The sequence below is a fragment of the Calcarisporiella thermophila genome, assembly GCF_041956535.1.
Source record: "Calcarisporiella thermophila strain CBS 279.70 unplaced genomic scaffold VTP21scaffold_38, whole genome shotgun sequence".
NCBI classification, from domain to species: domain Eukaryota; kingdom Fungi; phylum Calcarisporiellomycota; class Calcarisporiellomycetes; order Calcarisporiellales; family Calcarisporiellaceae; genus Calcarisporiella; species Calcarisporiella thermophila.
This window is the reverse complement of record NW_027192228.1, coordinates 89,296-105,138: the sequence shown is the minus strand read 5'-3', so window position 1 is coordinate 105,138 and position 15,843 is coordinate 89,296. Positions and strand designations below refer to the sequence as shown.

At 45.2% G+C, this 15,843-nt stretch overlaps 3 protein-coding genes across 3 annotated transcripts; 2 read left to right on the top strand and 1 right to left on the bottom strand.

Annotated features, from left to right (window-relative positions):
• Nucleotides 1-68: 68 nt before the first annotated feature.
• On the top strand, nt 69-1,524 carry VTP21DRAFT_8198 (uncharacterized protein; the record flags this gene model as incomplete). Its single annotated transcript, XM_069399022.1, has 4 exons — nt 69-236; nt 291-350; nt 416-973; nt 1,033-1,524. 4 exons carry the CDS (start codon nt 69-71, stop codon nt 1,522-1,524), a joined length of 1,278 nt encoding a protein of 425 aa, XP_069245847.1.
• A 516-nt stretch (nt 1,525-2,040) lies between these two features.
• Nucleotides 2,041-2,384, bottom strand: VTP21DRAFT_8197 (uncharacterized protein; the record flags this gene model as incomplete). Its single annotated transcript, XM_069399021.1, has 2 exons — nt 2,041-2,294; nt 2,366-2,384. 2 exons carry the CDS (start codon nt 2,382-2,384, stop codon nt 2,041-2,043), a joined length of 273 nt encoding a protein of 90 aa, XP_069245846.1.
• A 270-nt stretch (nt 2,385-2,654) lies between these two features.
• On the top strand, nt 2,655-15,676 carry VTP21DRAFT_8196 (uncharacterized protein; the record flags this gene model as incomplete). The annotated part of the gene is made up of 13 exons (XM_069399020.1): nt 2,655-2,718; nt 2,777-2,934; nt 2,988-3,275; nt 3,346-3,540; nt 3,612-3,875; nt 3,939-4,066; nt 4,140-4,339; nt 4,398-8,437; nt 8,506-13,080; nt 13,147-14,733; nt 14,811-14,891; nt 14,962-15,139; nt 15,228-15,676. 13 exons carry the CDS (start codon nt 2,655-2,657, stop codon nt 15,674-15,676), a joined length of 12,207 nt encoding a protein of 4,068 aa, XP_069245845.1.
• Between the last annotated feature and the right edge of the window lie 167 nt (nt 15,677-15,843).

Sequence of the window (15,843 nt, the reverse complement as noted above, 5' to 3'; positions counted from 1 at the left end):
ATTCGTGACATTCGGTTCATTAATTATTTTTCGAAAATTAAACTTACAAACTCGATGCGGATCGTAATATGCAGCCCAGTCAATCAGCAGAACATCTTCCGGAGAATAAAAGTTCGAAAATGAGCTCGCCAGAGGCCAAAAATGGCTCTCAGGAAGTGTATGATTTTTTATCCCGGCTTAATCTAGAGCGGTATTACGAACAATTTATAGAAGAGGGGTTCGATCAGATGAGATCTGTAAATAGCTATTATTAGATAGAAATATATATATGTCTCATTCTTTCCAATTAGTTAAATGAAGTAACCGAAGCAGATCTTATTGCTCTGGGCGTTAAACGAGGTCATCGTAGGGTAATTGGGTTATATATATTGGGATTCGAGAATTATTAACTAGAGGTTTATTTCTTCTCAAATAGCTCATTCAGCGAGAAATTGCTACTCTTAATAACATTCCAATCTCCACGCCCCTCCATATGCTCTCGTCTTCCACTACTTTCCATTCTTTTTATCATGATTTACCACCCTCAATTTCCCCACAAGATTTACCAGTTACACCTACTACGACTGCTAGTTCTCGAATCCCCACATATTCTCCACAACAGCCATCAGCACAAGCAAATCTTAGTGAGACAGATTCTCTCGCCCCTATGGGAAGCGTTTCATCTGCAGAGGAACTTGAATTTAGCAGTGATACTCTTTTGCATAAGCAAGCGAAGCGTCGATATCGCCGCCACGCTAAACCTGATCCACATGCACCAATAAAACCACCGAGTGCTTATGTGATGTTTGCGAATAAGGTGCGCGAGGAATTGAAGGGTCGTATACTATCTTTTACGGAGATTGCGAAAATTGTAGGAGATCGATGGAAATCTTTGAGCCCAAAAGAAAAAGAGTATTATGATATGACAGCATCAAAAGCTAAAGAAATATATTTGAATGACTTGGTGAAGTACGAAACAACACAGGATTACAGGGTATGCATCCCAATTTAAATATGCGGCAATCTAACTCAGCTCACAATTGTTTATTGTAGAATTATCAGCAATACTTGGCCGACTTCAAAGCTAAACAAGAAGCAGCAGGCTCACAGGCCTGTCTTCGGCCTGGTAAACGTTCTAAGATCAAGTCGAATCTATCGGTTGAAGCTGGGAAAGAGGAAAAGAATCTAGCAGCAAACCATAAAAGCCTATTGCCTCCATTTGACAAGTTTAACGACCAAATAGCATCACAATCAAGTCAAGGTCAACTGAAATTACCAAAGTTGCCCCCGCTTCCTCCCCCTTTTCATATTTCACGCTACCCACACACATCGGAAAGTTTTACGCCTGCTACTTTAGATTTCTCCCCACAGCCTCTTCATCCGCCTCCTACCTCTCCTGGAACCTTATCTTCGGCTGTTAATTCGTTAAGCGATGATATAGATCCTTCTCGTTACTCTCCAAGTGTCTCTAAAACCTCTTCACAGCGACTACAGCAAAAACGACAGGGGAAAAAGGAGAATTACCAGGATCAGGGTAAAGGATAAGGTGCAAGTAAATATACTAACGACATTAATATAATGCGCGCTTCCAATTTGTGAAATATCTCACCTATTCTGCAAGTGTGTGGGCAGTGGAGGTTATATAACTCTGAATCATATAAGTGAATTGATCGTAAGATGAATTAAGTAGTTTTTGTATATTGGATGCGATTAATGTCACTTATGGTTTTTATTTTGCAGTTTTCTATTTCACGTAAAAAAAAATGGAACAACCTGTTTATTTATTGTAAATAATGCCACCTTTATTACCTTGTCTTTCTATTCTTTGTTCTCCATTTGCATTCCCAGCTCCCTTTCCTTTTTTCTTTCCTATCTCTATTATCAATATTTAATCAAAATTCTATATCCAGTATTCAATTTGGTTTACACACATATATATATATCTTGAGTAGGAAAATATAGTTTGAGCGTTTTTTGTTGTTAATTAAAACTCTCAGAATTATCTAAATAGGCTCAACAGTAGCTTTATTTTCTATGCCAATACAAGTAGAGTTGACTTATTTAATGTTCACCGTGCGCAGCCTGACCAGCCTTTGATGCCAGATATTCATGGTGCTGCATTCCCCAACTGTAAACACCATAGCCAATTGCAAAGGTAGGAACAATATAAGGTGCTTGTGCAGCACATCGACGGAATGTTTTGAAGAAGGCATTTTGAAGAGCATAAGCAAAAGCTCTCTGTTCGTAAGGGGAGAGAACATAGGTAACAATTCCCTGCTGCTTAGGTCCGGGGAGATTTCCCCACCATCCAAACCCTATGTATTCAAAATAACGTAGGAATGAGTTAGATTAATCTCATGTAGCAAAATAACTAGAAGATGTTCACATTTAGATCCGCCACCCATGTTGATGTGTTAACAAATTTGATATAAAACTAAATTCAGATTAAAGAGGTAAAGAGCAGGGGAGGTTCAATAAACAGATCTAGTGGCGCAGTAAAACGTCACTCGTGACGTTTCATTGTGTAACAACTAATTTTTCAGGGTGAACGAGACTTTAAGATTTTCGTGGTTATAAAGTAGTTTGATTTTACCTTTATTTTTTTAGCTAGTGCATTCTCTTTTTATTTTTCCACTAAAGAGAGACTTGGTGGAAATATCTCTAAATGGGCAACAATGGTTGCTCCAAATGTTCCAAATAGTGATATATACGCGACTAGACTAGCAGATCCAGCACTAGGTAAGCTAATCTGATTAACGAAAACTTGCTTCGCAAAAACTAATGATAATATCTATAGATGTCAAACTTAAGCTGACAATAGCCACGGAACTCCGGGATCAAGTCGAACTCTTCCAGTCAGTGGAGTACTCCCGCTTTCTCTCAGTGTTGATACCAGTGTTTATCGACATCCTCAAAAATGGACAACCCGTTTTTTTGAACAACTCATTAGAAAACGTAAATAGCTAAATATCTCTCGATCGAGACTTTATTAACTGAGATTTATTTAGAAATTCCGGAATACAATTCTCGAAATTATACACCGACTCCCTCAGAATGATATGCTACGTTCATACGCACCCGATCTTATGAAACTTATGATCCACTTATTGCGTGTAGAAAATGAAGAAAATTGCGTAGTTTGTTTAAAAATTGCGCTTGAACTACACCGCAACTTTAAGCATTCGCTCGAAGAACAAGTCCAGCCCTTCTTTGATTTCGTGCAAGATATATACCGGAACATGGAGCAGGCAGTCAGAGACGCATTTGATGCCCCAGGAACACCGGCTGGAGCAACAGTAAGCTCGCAGTCTTTAAGATATTGGAAAGTGGCTCATCTTTACAAACTTTTCTTTATTTCATCAATAGCCTGCCGCCCTTACTTCCCCTCGCCCAGTCTCCCCTGCCTCTGACTTTACAGAGACACCAAATAGAGTATTGGCAAAAGGGATGTATAGTTTTAAAGTCATAACCGAGTGTCCCATTATTGTTGTATTGCTCTTTCAGTCTTATCGACGATATGTCAGTGATAACATTGTCAAATTTTTGCCGCTAATTATTGAGGTATTTAGGCAATTGTCTTATTCTCAGCAATAGGTAGCAGATAGTTGATCACTCTTTTATTAATCTACTAGGCACTAAGTCTTCAGGCAAAACCACAATTGGAGGCACAAAATGCTGCTCGAGCGAGAGGAGAGATATTTATTGGAGTTGCACCTGGCATAAGAAATCGAACTTTATACACCGATTTTATTGTGTCGCAAGTGAAGGCGCTCTCTTTTCTCGCGTATATCACTCGTGCTTTCCCTGCACTTGTACGCCCTCACCAGAATTCCATTCCTGAATTTGTAGTGCGATTGATGAAAGATTGTCCACCTGAGGCATCTGGAACCAGAAAGGTAACCACATTAATTTTAATTAAATATTCAATATTTAGCTTAATATCTATATTGATTTACTAGGAATTGCTAATTGCCGCAAGACACATTCTTTCAACCGAATTTCGGACTGCATTTGCACCTAAAGTTGATATCATGCTTAATGAAAAAATATTGCTTGGCACTGGGCTAGCATTACACGAGACTTTAAGGTACAGAGATTTTAATCGTAAATTTGTTATCTCAGAATTGAAAAATAATGACTATTTTCTATAATAATATTAGACCCCTTGCATTTAGCATGCTTGCCGACTTAATACACCATGTGCGTAGTGAGCTTAATCCGACACAGCTATCTCGGACCGTTTACATATACTCCCGAAATATGCATGACCTCACCCTTGCACCAAGCATTCAGGCAATGTGTGCAAAACTACTAGTGAATTTAATCGACTGTATTTCGCAAATACCAGATAAAACATTAGGTGGGCTTTACAATTATTTTTTTTCATTAAAACACTAGCTTACATTGATTTGCTATAGTGCGCACTTTACTGATTCGAATACTCGATTCCTTTACAAACAAATTCGCTGTGTTAAACATTGCCTATCCTAATATTGTGCAACAGCATCAGCGTCGTAAGGATTTGAAGCCGGGCTCGGGTTCTACTTCTCTGTTCCCCGAACAGACAGAGCAGCGTTTGCGTGAAGCACTCGAGGATATGGATTTTGATAAAGGCCGGCCAATTCTTACAACGTCATCGACAAATCTGTTGGAGGATCCTTTACGAGATGCGAAGTTCTTATTCAAGAGCTTGGTTCAGGGCCTTAGGACTATTTTCGTAGGGATCAAAAATTGCACTGCAGCTCAAGCAGCTGCTGCCACTACAGCTGCACCACAAGCCTCTACCACTGTCACAACTGGTGATCAATCCAATCAGCAGCAACAACCTGGTTCAATACATCCAGCTCCACTTGCTGGTGCACTGTCTCCAGATGAGATAGAAATTATATTACGGCTTTTTAAAGAAGCCCTTAAAGGTTTCCGGTATTATACTATTGACAATTCAATGCTTGAGGCACTTAATACCAAGAGCAGTGAGGACTCGACAGGAACGTTTGACGTTTTACTTAGCCGGACGAGCCCACTTCCTAAGGAAGAACGTGAAAGTTTAGAGCATTTTGCTATGGCATGGACGTTTGTTGACCCGTGGGTATTCCAAGAGGTCTTCGCTTCTCAGATTGAATTTATGTTTGAGCAGGCGCTCGTCAATCCATTTCTTGTACACATCCCTCAATATTTACTTTCATCGAATGAGCATATATCAAATAGCTTTGCGGGTATTCTCTACCGGTTTCTGGTAGATAGACTAGATAAGGTGGGCGGTCCTAATGTTAACTATGCTCAGATGCTGCTGCGGCTATTCCGACTGGCGTTCATGGCTGTGACTCTGTTTCCGAATTCGAACGAAACTGTGTTGCAACCTCACCTACGGCACATCATTATGTCATCGTTAAAGATGTCGGCTAAGGCGGATGAACCGATAAACTATTTTCTCTTATTGCGAAACCTTTTCCGCAGCATTGGGGGTGGTCGATTCGAACTACTTTATAAAGAGGTGCTTCCACTTTTGCAGGTGTTGCTTGAGAGCTTAAATTCCCTGCTCTCGCTAGCGGATAAACAGCATATGCGTGAAATATTCGTTGAATTATGTTTAACGGTGCCGGTTCGCCTAAGTGTTCTGCTCCCTTATTTGGGCTATCTGATGAAGCCTCTCGTATTTGCCTTACAATCTGGCCCAGAGCTAGTGGGACAGGGACTTCGCACCCTCGAACTATGCATCGACAACTTGACTCAAGAATTCCTTGACCCTATCCTTGCACCCGTTATACTCGATTTGATGCATGCACTTTGGCGCCACTTAAAGCCCTCCCCATATAATGCAAACCACAGTCATACAACTATGCGAATTTTGGGGAAATTAGGTGGTCGAAATCGGCGTATGCTTAAATCTCCTCCTCAGCTTGCCTACACAGCATATCCTGAGAGCGGTATTGAAATTAGTGTACAGTTACAGAATCGCCTTACAAAGTTGCACGTTCTACCGTTGGACGCATGCCTCGATTTAGCTGTAAAAACGCTTAGAGATGTGAATGCTAACGACGAAGCTATGAAATTCTATAGACAACAAGCATACGAGTTTTTAAGAGCAATAGTCATTATCTCATTGGATCTTGACGAGGGTAGTGACTCGCTTGCCAAGGAGATTCATAGCCGAATTCTGAAGCAAATTTCAGATGCAAATGCAAACACTGGCTCTGGTGCTCCAACAACTGCAACTTCAAATGAGGCGGCATCGGAGGGAGAGAAAGAAAAAGGTATCGCTAATGGCGGAGATAAGATGGATGTGGACATCAAGGCTGAACCCCAAGAAGGAAAGAAAACTGAGATGGAGCAAAAGCGAGCTTCTAATATCTTTGCTCGCAAACTTTCCAAGGGCCGGCATATGAGTAAAAAAATCTCACAAGAGAGCGTGCTCGAGAAAGCTCTATGTGCCCTGTTTACTGCGGCATCAAACGCAGAGATAAAGGAGGAAGCATGGCCATTCTTACAACATATTATTCGTCACTTCGCGCTTCTTGAGATTGCAGAGGCATTAGAGGTGCGTGAGGCCCGCAAGAAATCTTTCTTAGAGCGTATGGAACCCCGTGAGCTTCATTTGAATACAAATTGTTTCCTCGAGGCTATTGTTGAAGTAATGACATCCGAACACCAAGAGAGGAAACTTGCAGAGTCAGCTCTTCAACTTTTCTATGACACGTGTGTCACTGTGCTGGGATCTAAGGAGGCAGTCGGGCAATTGCCTGTGTTCCACCTGATTGCTCTGCGGTTCTGCTCAGCATGTTACAAGCAGGAATGGTATCGCAAAAGTGGTGGGTGCATTGGAATCTCAATATTAAGCTCTCAGCTAGACCTCGGCACTCGCTGGATGCTCGATCATGAGTCAGAATTTGTGCGATCACTGTTATTCGTCCTCAAGGACATGCCTCAGGATATTGCAACTGGAAATGTAGAAGATGCAACTCAAACTATGTCTCATGTCCTTAAAGTATGTAATCGGCCAGAAGATGATGATGAATCACCTGATCGGCAGGCGAAATTCGCAAATCTGATCTCGCTGTTGGTTGTGGAGCTATCCAACTCCAATAGCACTGTACGAGAAACTATTCAATCCTCGTTCCAATTACTCGCTGATTTAACTGGTAATGAGGTAACAGAGCTACTGGCTCCGATGCGAGAGCGTCTGGTGGCACCAATTTTCGCTAAGCCATTGCGTGCTCTACCCTTTGCAATGCAAATTGGACATATTGATGCCATTACTTATTGCTTGTCACTGAGGCCTCCACTCCTTGAGTTTAATGATGAGCTTGTCAGATTACTGCACGAGGCGCTAGCATTAGCGGACGCTGAAGATCAGGCACTCGTTTCGAGGACATCGCATTATAAGAATTCGTCTTCGCTTACCAACTTACGCATTGTTTGTATCAAGCTTCTCTCCGCAGCAATGGCCTGTTCAGATTTCTTTTCACCTCGACAAAGTGCTACGCGTGCTCGTATCATCTCGGTGTTCTTCAAGTCTCTATATTCAAAATCACCTGAAGTAGTTGAAGTTGCAAATAAGGGGTTAAAGCAAGTGCTCGCACAACAACACAAGTTACCTAAGGATCTGTTGCAGGCTGGATTGCGCCCTATCCTCATGAACTTATCTGATCACAAGAGGTTAAGCGTTGCATGTCTTGAAGGTTTGGCACGCCTCCTCGAACTTCTAACAAACTATTTTAAGGTGGAAATTGGCAAGAAACTCCTTGACCACCTTAAGCAATGGGCAGACCCGGCTATGCTACAAGAGACCTCAAAGAAACCGCTCTCAGAAGTGCAGGATATTAAGATTCTCGTCGCCATTCTAAACGTATTCTACTTACTTCCTGCGGCGGCAAACATGTTTCTCAACGACCTGGTATCAGCTGTAGTAGACCTCGAGTCACAGCTTCGTCGCTTCGCGTCGAGCCCTTTCCGTGAGCCACTTGTGAAATATCTAAATCGATATGCGGCAGAGGCTATCGACTATTTTTACGAACATTTGGGTGATGTACGATATAGCCGTTTGTTCATAGATCTTCTTGGCATGGAATCTGCCTCACATTTACGTACTGAGGTCACACGCGATCCCCAGAAATTAATAGCGAAAACGTTCAACTCGGATAATGGGAATGGAGAGTTGGCTTTCGAAGGTGTCTATCTAGTTCGCGCTATTTGCAGTTTTGAGCCAGAATGGATTGCTCGCAATCGACCAGTTGTGGATGCCCTACTGGCTGTTTGGAGGTCACAGGAACGAACTGATCGATTGAAAATGGAGAAACTATCACTTCAGAGCACCCGAGAATTCCAATTTTTGATTGAAATTTTCATTATTTATTTGCGACAACAACATGATGATGAAATCATGTTCGAATTAGTGGCTGTATTTCAACAGGATAGTGTAATTGATTTCACATTTCTAAAGAAATTCCTATATGAGGATGTATGTAAATGATTCTGATATTTTGTAGAGCATGTTGCTGACATTCTATTATTTTTTTCTTGATATAGGTTGCTTTTAAATATTCTTCTGAGCAAAAGCGAAGTATTCTCGAGCGATTCTTATCCCAATTCCAAGACACACAGATTCCGCAAATGATCAAGACACAGACCCTTAGAATGCTAGTGATCCCTGTGTTATTTGTGGCATTGATGCGAGGACCTTCTGAATTTGAAGCTGTTCTAGACCCACAGATAATTGATCAGATACACTATCGTATTTGGCATCCATTAGCGTCAGAGCTTGATGAGAACGCACCTGACGATGCACTTCGTGTTGAACTTTTGCAACTTACCACGCTTATAATTCAGCATGCACCTCAACGCATTTCAGATGCCAAAAAGGACGTGATTAAATTTGGATGGAATCTAATGAAGGTCGACGACGTTGTTGCAAAAATGGCCGCATATGTCCTTATTGCAAGATTCATCGCTGCCTATGACACACCTCCTAAAATCTGCGTACAAATTTATCTTGCACTGCTGCGATCATCCCAGACAGAGGGTCGACTTTTGGTTAAACAGGCTCTCGATATTATAGCTCCTGTTGTACCTGTGCGAATTCCAAATCAGCAAGGTGATCCTAAATTTCCCACCTGGGCGCGTTGGACACGTCGTGTGCTAAATGAGGACACGCATAGTGCCACGATGGTGATTAATGTGTATCAATTGCTCGTACGACATCCTGATTTGTTCTACGACGTACGTGAGCAGTTCTTACCTCAAATTGTGAGCATGCTTTCACGCCATGGATTCTTGCAAAATGCCTCAAACGACGGGCGATCGCTTATGGTAGATTTACCTGATTTAATTCTCAAGTGGGAACGAAGGCGTTTGGCAGAAATCCATAAGCTTCAATCCGAAGATGGTTCAACCTCTGCTACCGGTGCCCAAACTGCTGATTCGCCTGTCACCACAGGAGCAAAACGGAGCTTGGATCAAGCCTCCGTTGGGGACTCGCCTAGCACGTCTCCTCGAAAGAGAATGCATATCGATTCACCTGGCAGTGCAAGTAAAAGCGTTGCTTCACTTCCTGTTGCCTTACAACCGCTTAGTCTAGCACTACGTGAGAATGTCGTTAGCTACTTGGTGCGCTTTGCGTGTGCATCCAATGAGCCGTCACATAAGGCAGGTTTTGCCCAGCGTGCTGCACAACTAGTGAGAGACTTTCTGCAACCTGAGCTCTGGCCTGATGTAAATGTAAAGCTTGTCTATTTCGAACGGACATTGATACAACCTGCCACCACTGAATCTGGCGTGAATATTGTGTGCAACACTCTTGAAGTAATGAATATCGTGCTTGATCGCAAACCCAATGAGTGGTTTATCTCCAATATTTCGACACTAACGCGGCTTCTTGAGAACCCCGTCAAAAGCGTGAATACACGTATTCACCGCGCATTACAGCCCATTTTGCTTAAAGTTTATAAGACTATTTATGCAACCGAGGATCCGTCATCAAATACAGATATCAGCACATTTACATCGATGATCGATGCCGCTATATCAGATGGGCTACAGAATATGTCGAATCTCTATCCAGTGCTCACTTTATTGCAAGCTGCTAGTAGTAGTAAACCCGAGTATCTTGACCAATTTATCCCTGGTGTCATGAAGGTATTGCAGAAGTTAACCAAAGAGCACATCCTCCCTCAGCAACAACAGCAACAGCAACAACAGCAACAGCAGCAGCAACAGCAGCAGGCGCCGCAGCCGCAGCCGCAGCCGCAGCCGCAACAGCAGCAACAACAACAATCACAGCAGCAGCAGCAGCAGACGCAGCAACAGCCCCAGCAACAGCAGCAGCAGCAGCAACAACAACAACAGCAACAGCAGCAATCACAGCAACCGCTGCAGCAATCGCAATCTCAACAAACTCCACAGGGACAACAAACGCCACAGACCTCACAACAATCTTCTACAGCCACGTCTGGCAATGATAACCCAGATTCGCCGCTTCAACTTTTGATAATGACACTACGACTAGTTAAGCTTCGCATTTCCCACTTGGGTGATCAGCGACGTTGGTATTTGAGTGCCATGGTGTCGCTAATTGAAAAGTCATCTGACATTGAACTTGCGCGTGCGATTCTTGACATGGTCCGGGATTGGATCACTGGGAAAACAGAAACTTTTCCAACCATCAAGGAGAAGGCTGGATTGATGGTGAAAATGATGTGCTTTGAGAATCGCGGAGATAAACAGCTGCTGGAGGATTATCTCGCGCTGGTCATCCGTATATACACTGAAAGTGCTTTTGCACGCTCCGAGCTTACGGTGCGACTTGAACAGGCCTTTATGATGGGCACACGCAATGAAAACCCATTGATGCGCAACAAGTTCTGCCGGATATTAGATGAATCTGTTGGACGCAGTCTTTTCGCGCGACTTAGCCACGTTATAGGCGTACAAAATTGGGAATACCTAGGCTCAAATTTCTGGATACAACGGGCACTGGACATATTACTAGGCTCAGTTGTGACAACTAACCCTCTTACACCTGGTCCCGAAAACTTGAATACCAAGGCAGTGTCGATAGTGGGAGTCTCCACAATTCCTATCAACTCGCTAGCTATGGAAGAGGGAAACGACTCGGAACCATCGGAAGAGTTGTCCAAGCTGATCCAGCAACACAGAGAGTTTCTCCGATCTTTACAACAAACTTCGGCCGAGCAGGCAATCGCTCCACTCCGACAGCTACAATATCTGGACGTGAACGTTGCCTATCGTACATGGGTTGATCTATTTCCACGCTATTGGGCTGCGCTTAATTCACGCGAACGCACGGATTTAACCAAATCCCTAATCCCTCTACTAGCCAAGGACTATCACAATAAACAAATGGATGCACGCCCCAATGTCATCCAAGCTTTACTCGAAGGGATTGCTCGATGCTCACCATCCATCAAGTTACCGCCACATCTTATCAAATATCTTGGAAAGATGTATAATGCCTGGCATATTGCTATCGACATTCTGCAGAACCAAATACCAGATGGCCGTGTTAGTGATTTAATGCTGGAGAACGATGACGAAAAAATCCTAGAGAGTGCACTAGATGCTCTTGCTGACCTGTATCTCACATTGTCTGAGGATGACATGTTCTGTGGGTTGTGGCGGCGAAGATCACGGTATCCTGAGACTGTAGCAGCAGTAGCATATGAGCAAGCTGGTACGTGGGACCTTGCACAAATGATGTATGAAAACGCGCAGGTTAAAGCACGTTCTGGTGTGCTCTCCTTTACTGAACCGGAATATTGTTTATGGGAGGAGCACTGGATCTCTTGTACACAGAAGCTACAACAGTGGGATATTCTCAATGATCTAGCAAAACATGATAACAACACTAGCTTGCTTATGGAGTGTGCTTGGAGGCTCTACGATTGGACTGCAGTACGAGAACAGCTTGAGCAATCTATCCAATCATTGGCTGATACACCTACTCCTCGACGCAAGGTATTTGAAGCCTTTATGGCACTCGTCAAGAGCCAGCAGGGTGGAGGTGCAGATCGGTTAAGCGAGTTTCAGAAAACCTGCGAGGAGGGTATCCAGATCTCGCTACGTGGCTGGCACTCGTTGCCCGAAATTATTTCACAGAGCCACGTTCCCCTATTGCAGATATTCCAACAATTCGTGGAACTTAACGAAGCTAGCCATATCTTCCAAAGCCTTGCAGGCACCAATGCTCAGAATCTCGAATCCCGATCACATGATCTCCGTGCCACGCTGCAAACATGGCGTGAGCGGCTTCCAAACATGTGGGACGACATCAATGTTTGGAGTGATCTGGTGGCATGGCGTCAGCATATATTCTCTGCGATCAATATGACGTATATATCGCTGATTCCAATGCTTCCTCAGCATGGGGGAAATGGTGTCTCCAACACATTTGCATACCGTGGATATCATGAAACAGCGTGGATCATTAACCGGTTTGCGCATGTCGCTCGTAAGCATCAACTCTTTGATGTTTGTAATACCCAGCTCTCCAAGATTTATACCCTGCCGAACATCGAGATCCAAGAGGCTTTCCTTAAGCTGCGCGAGCATGCCAAGTGCCATTTCCAATGCAACAGCCCTGCTGAATTGCAGACGGGTCTTGACGTCATCAACAACACAAATCTCAACTACTTTACCAACTCACAAAAGGCCGAGTTCTTCACGCTCAAGGGCATGTTTCTTGCTAAACTCGGGCTAAATGAGGATGCCAATTCGGCTTTTTCCAGCGCGGTGCAGTTCGATCTAACTTTACCGAAAGCGTGGGCTGCTTGGGGCCAATATCATGACCGGTTGTTCAAGGAGAAGCCGACTGAGTTGTCGTACGCAAACAACTCGGTGAGCTGCTACTTGCAGGCGGCTGGTATCTACAAAAATGGGAAATCACGCAAATATCTGGTTCGTATCTTATGGCTCCTTAGTCTCGACGATCAGCAAGGCACTATCTCCCGGGCATTCGAAGCGTATCGTGGAGAGATGCCCACTTGGTATTGGATCACATTTATCCCTCAAATGCTGACATCGCTACAATATAAGGAGGCTCGATATGTGCGTCAAATCCTATTCAAGATTGCGAAACAATATCCACAGGTGGGAATTTCTTTGATTTTGATGTTGGGGAGGTTTTGTGCTAACCACGAATTACCGTGACCATAGGCTCTATACTTCCAGCTGCGAACCATGAAGGAGGACTATGTTCTGCTTCGTCGACAGGTGACCGGGTCGATGCCCCCGCCGGTGAGTGCATCCTCATCAGGCTCTACACCAGCCGCACCCTCGGCGTCACCGGCACAGGCTACTCCAACCGAACAAACTCAGCCCGCTGCTGACGGAAAAGCCAATGGTCAACCACAGGAAACCTCGGAGCCATCCACCCCAGCTCCAGCCAGCGCGACCACACCTGCCCCTTCCTCTACTACACCCGGCGTCAACAACGCTAACGATGCATCAGATAAGGCTAATGAACACGGCCCCTCGTCACAGCAGAATCCGGAGTCCGGAGCTCACGCAAGTCAGCCCGGCACTCCAGCCCCTGCCACCCCTGTGACGCCTGGTCAAAATTCGTCCATGCAGCAATCTACACCTGCCATCTCGCCCGTGCAAGCCCCAACTCCAGCGGCTGGTGGGCAAAAGTCGCCCGCCATCCCACCTCAATCACCAGGGCAGAACATGTCACCACAACAGCAGCAGCAGACTCAGTCACAGCAGCAAACAACACCAAGAATGACCACGAACCAATCCCAAGGTTCGCGTCCTAGTGGTACCGGTGAACAGCCGTCGCCCATGCAATCCTCCACGCAGTCCGCTCCTTCTGGGCAACAGGCCACGGCTCAGAACAGGCAGCCTTGGGAGCATGCAGATGATCTCATGGCCATTTTGAAGACCGCCTATCCACTTCTTGCTCTCTCCATGGAGTCGATGGTGGACCAGATCCAGCAACGTCTCAAACCCACCCCTAATGATGATATGTACCGCTTGATCGCGGCCCTTCTTAATGACGGGTTGACGAACCTGCTAAACCGCCTGCACATCATCAGCGACAAAGGCCAGCTTCCCCCCAACGTGGAGAATAACATCCAGCGATTTTCACAAAACCTCTACCCCGGCCCCATGAGGCAGGCGTTCGAGGCTGACCTGATTCATTCGAAGCCGAGTTTGATTGAATACGTGGAGCGACTGCGTGCCTGGAGAGACCGGTTTGAAGCTATTCTCGACAGCAAACCGCGTCGCATCAATTTGGAGCATTGCAGTCACTATCTCGTCGAGTTCCAACACCAGAAATTCGATGACGTCGAGATACCCGGCCAGTATCTCCTGTTGCGTGATTCCAACAACGATTTCGTGCGCATCGACCGGTTCCTGCCCGACGTAGAGCTCATCCGTGCCCATGGCAGCTGCTATCGCCGCATCACCATCCGTGGCCACGACGGGAGTCTGCATCCGTTTGCGGTCCAGAACCCGGCAGCGCGACAAGGTCGACGCGAGGAGAGAATTGTGCAATTTTTCCGCATTTTGAACAATGTGCTCGAGCGGCGCAAGGAGAGCCGGATGCGGAATTTGTCATTCACCCTCCCGGTGATTGTGCCGTTAGCTCCGCATATTCGCATCGTGGAGGACGACCCATCAAGCTGCACCCTACAGGATGTGTATGAGGATCACTGCGAGAGGGTGGGGATGCACCGGGATGATTGCGTGCAAACCTATATAGATATGGTGCGCGCCAGCATGGACCACAAAAAGACGGTAAGTTACCTTTTCCATTATCCACTCGCCTCCCCCGAGTTCCCCACTCGCTCTGACCCCTCCGTTTTCCTCCTTAGAAATCCGAAAATGCCAACTTGAAGCAAGAGATCTTTGACGAGATATCCTCGCGTATGGTGCCCAATAATCTGCTCTCCACGGTAAGTTTCCTTGCTTAGCTCCCCTTCGATACCCTTTGTATCAACGTACTGACCTCTTCCTGCGCTGCAGTTCATGTGGAGAACCATGAAATCCTACACCGACTACTGGATGGCGCGCCGGCAGTTCACGACCCAGCTTGCGTCGGCTACCTTCATGACGTATATCATGTGCATTGGGCATCGCCTACCGACCAAGGTCAACATCTCTCGTAGCACAGGCAACTTGTGGATGAGCGAGCTGTTGCCGAGTAAGTGCTTTGCGCTTGACAGAGTGGCACTTGCCAAGTACTTAATCGCTCCAATCTGTCTTTCCTTTTTCCTTGTGTTGAAATATAGTTTGGTCGCCTAACGCCAATGCCAACGGCCCACTGTTCCACAATCCGGAGGCGGTCCCCTTCCGACTTACCCCCAACCTGCAGGAGTTTGTGACGCCGGTGGGGGTGGAGGGGCTCTTTGCGTCGTCGCTGATGGCCATTGCACGCTGCCTTACGGAGCCCGAGTTTGAGCTCGACCAATTTCTCACCGTCTTTGTGCGCGACGATCTCGTGACGTGGCAACATATCCAGCGCCAGCCCCAGCAGTTCGAGATCAACATGCGCGAGAAGGTCACAGAGAATGTCAACCTCGTGCTGAGACGGGCCCAGCTGCTCTCGTGCAAGACGGATCGGGAGAAGGGCCTGAATTCCGCGACCCCCTGCAACCAATCATTGCTTGAGCTCGTGGGCCAGGCAACCAACGTCAAGAATTTGTCCCTGATGGAGTGCACTTGGATGCCCTGGCTCTGAGAGCCACTGGAAAACAATATCTACGCCTTTTAACTTTTTTGTCTCTTTTTTTTTTGTAATGTATAATTTTATTCATTTTTTTTAATTTTTATTATTATTATGATTATTATTATTGCTGTCAAGTGTTTTTCTTCCAAAATAAAAAGAGTGCTAATTTTCTTCGTTTC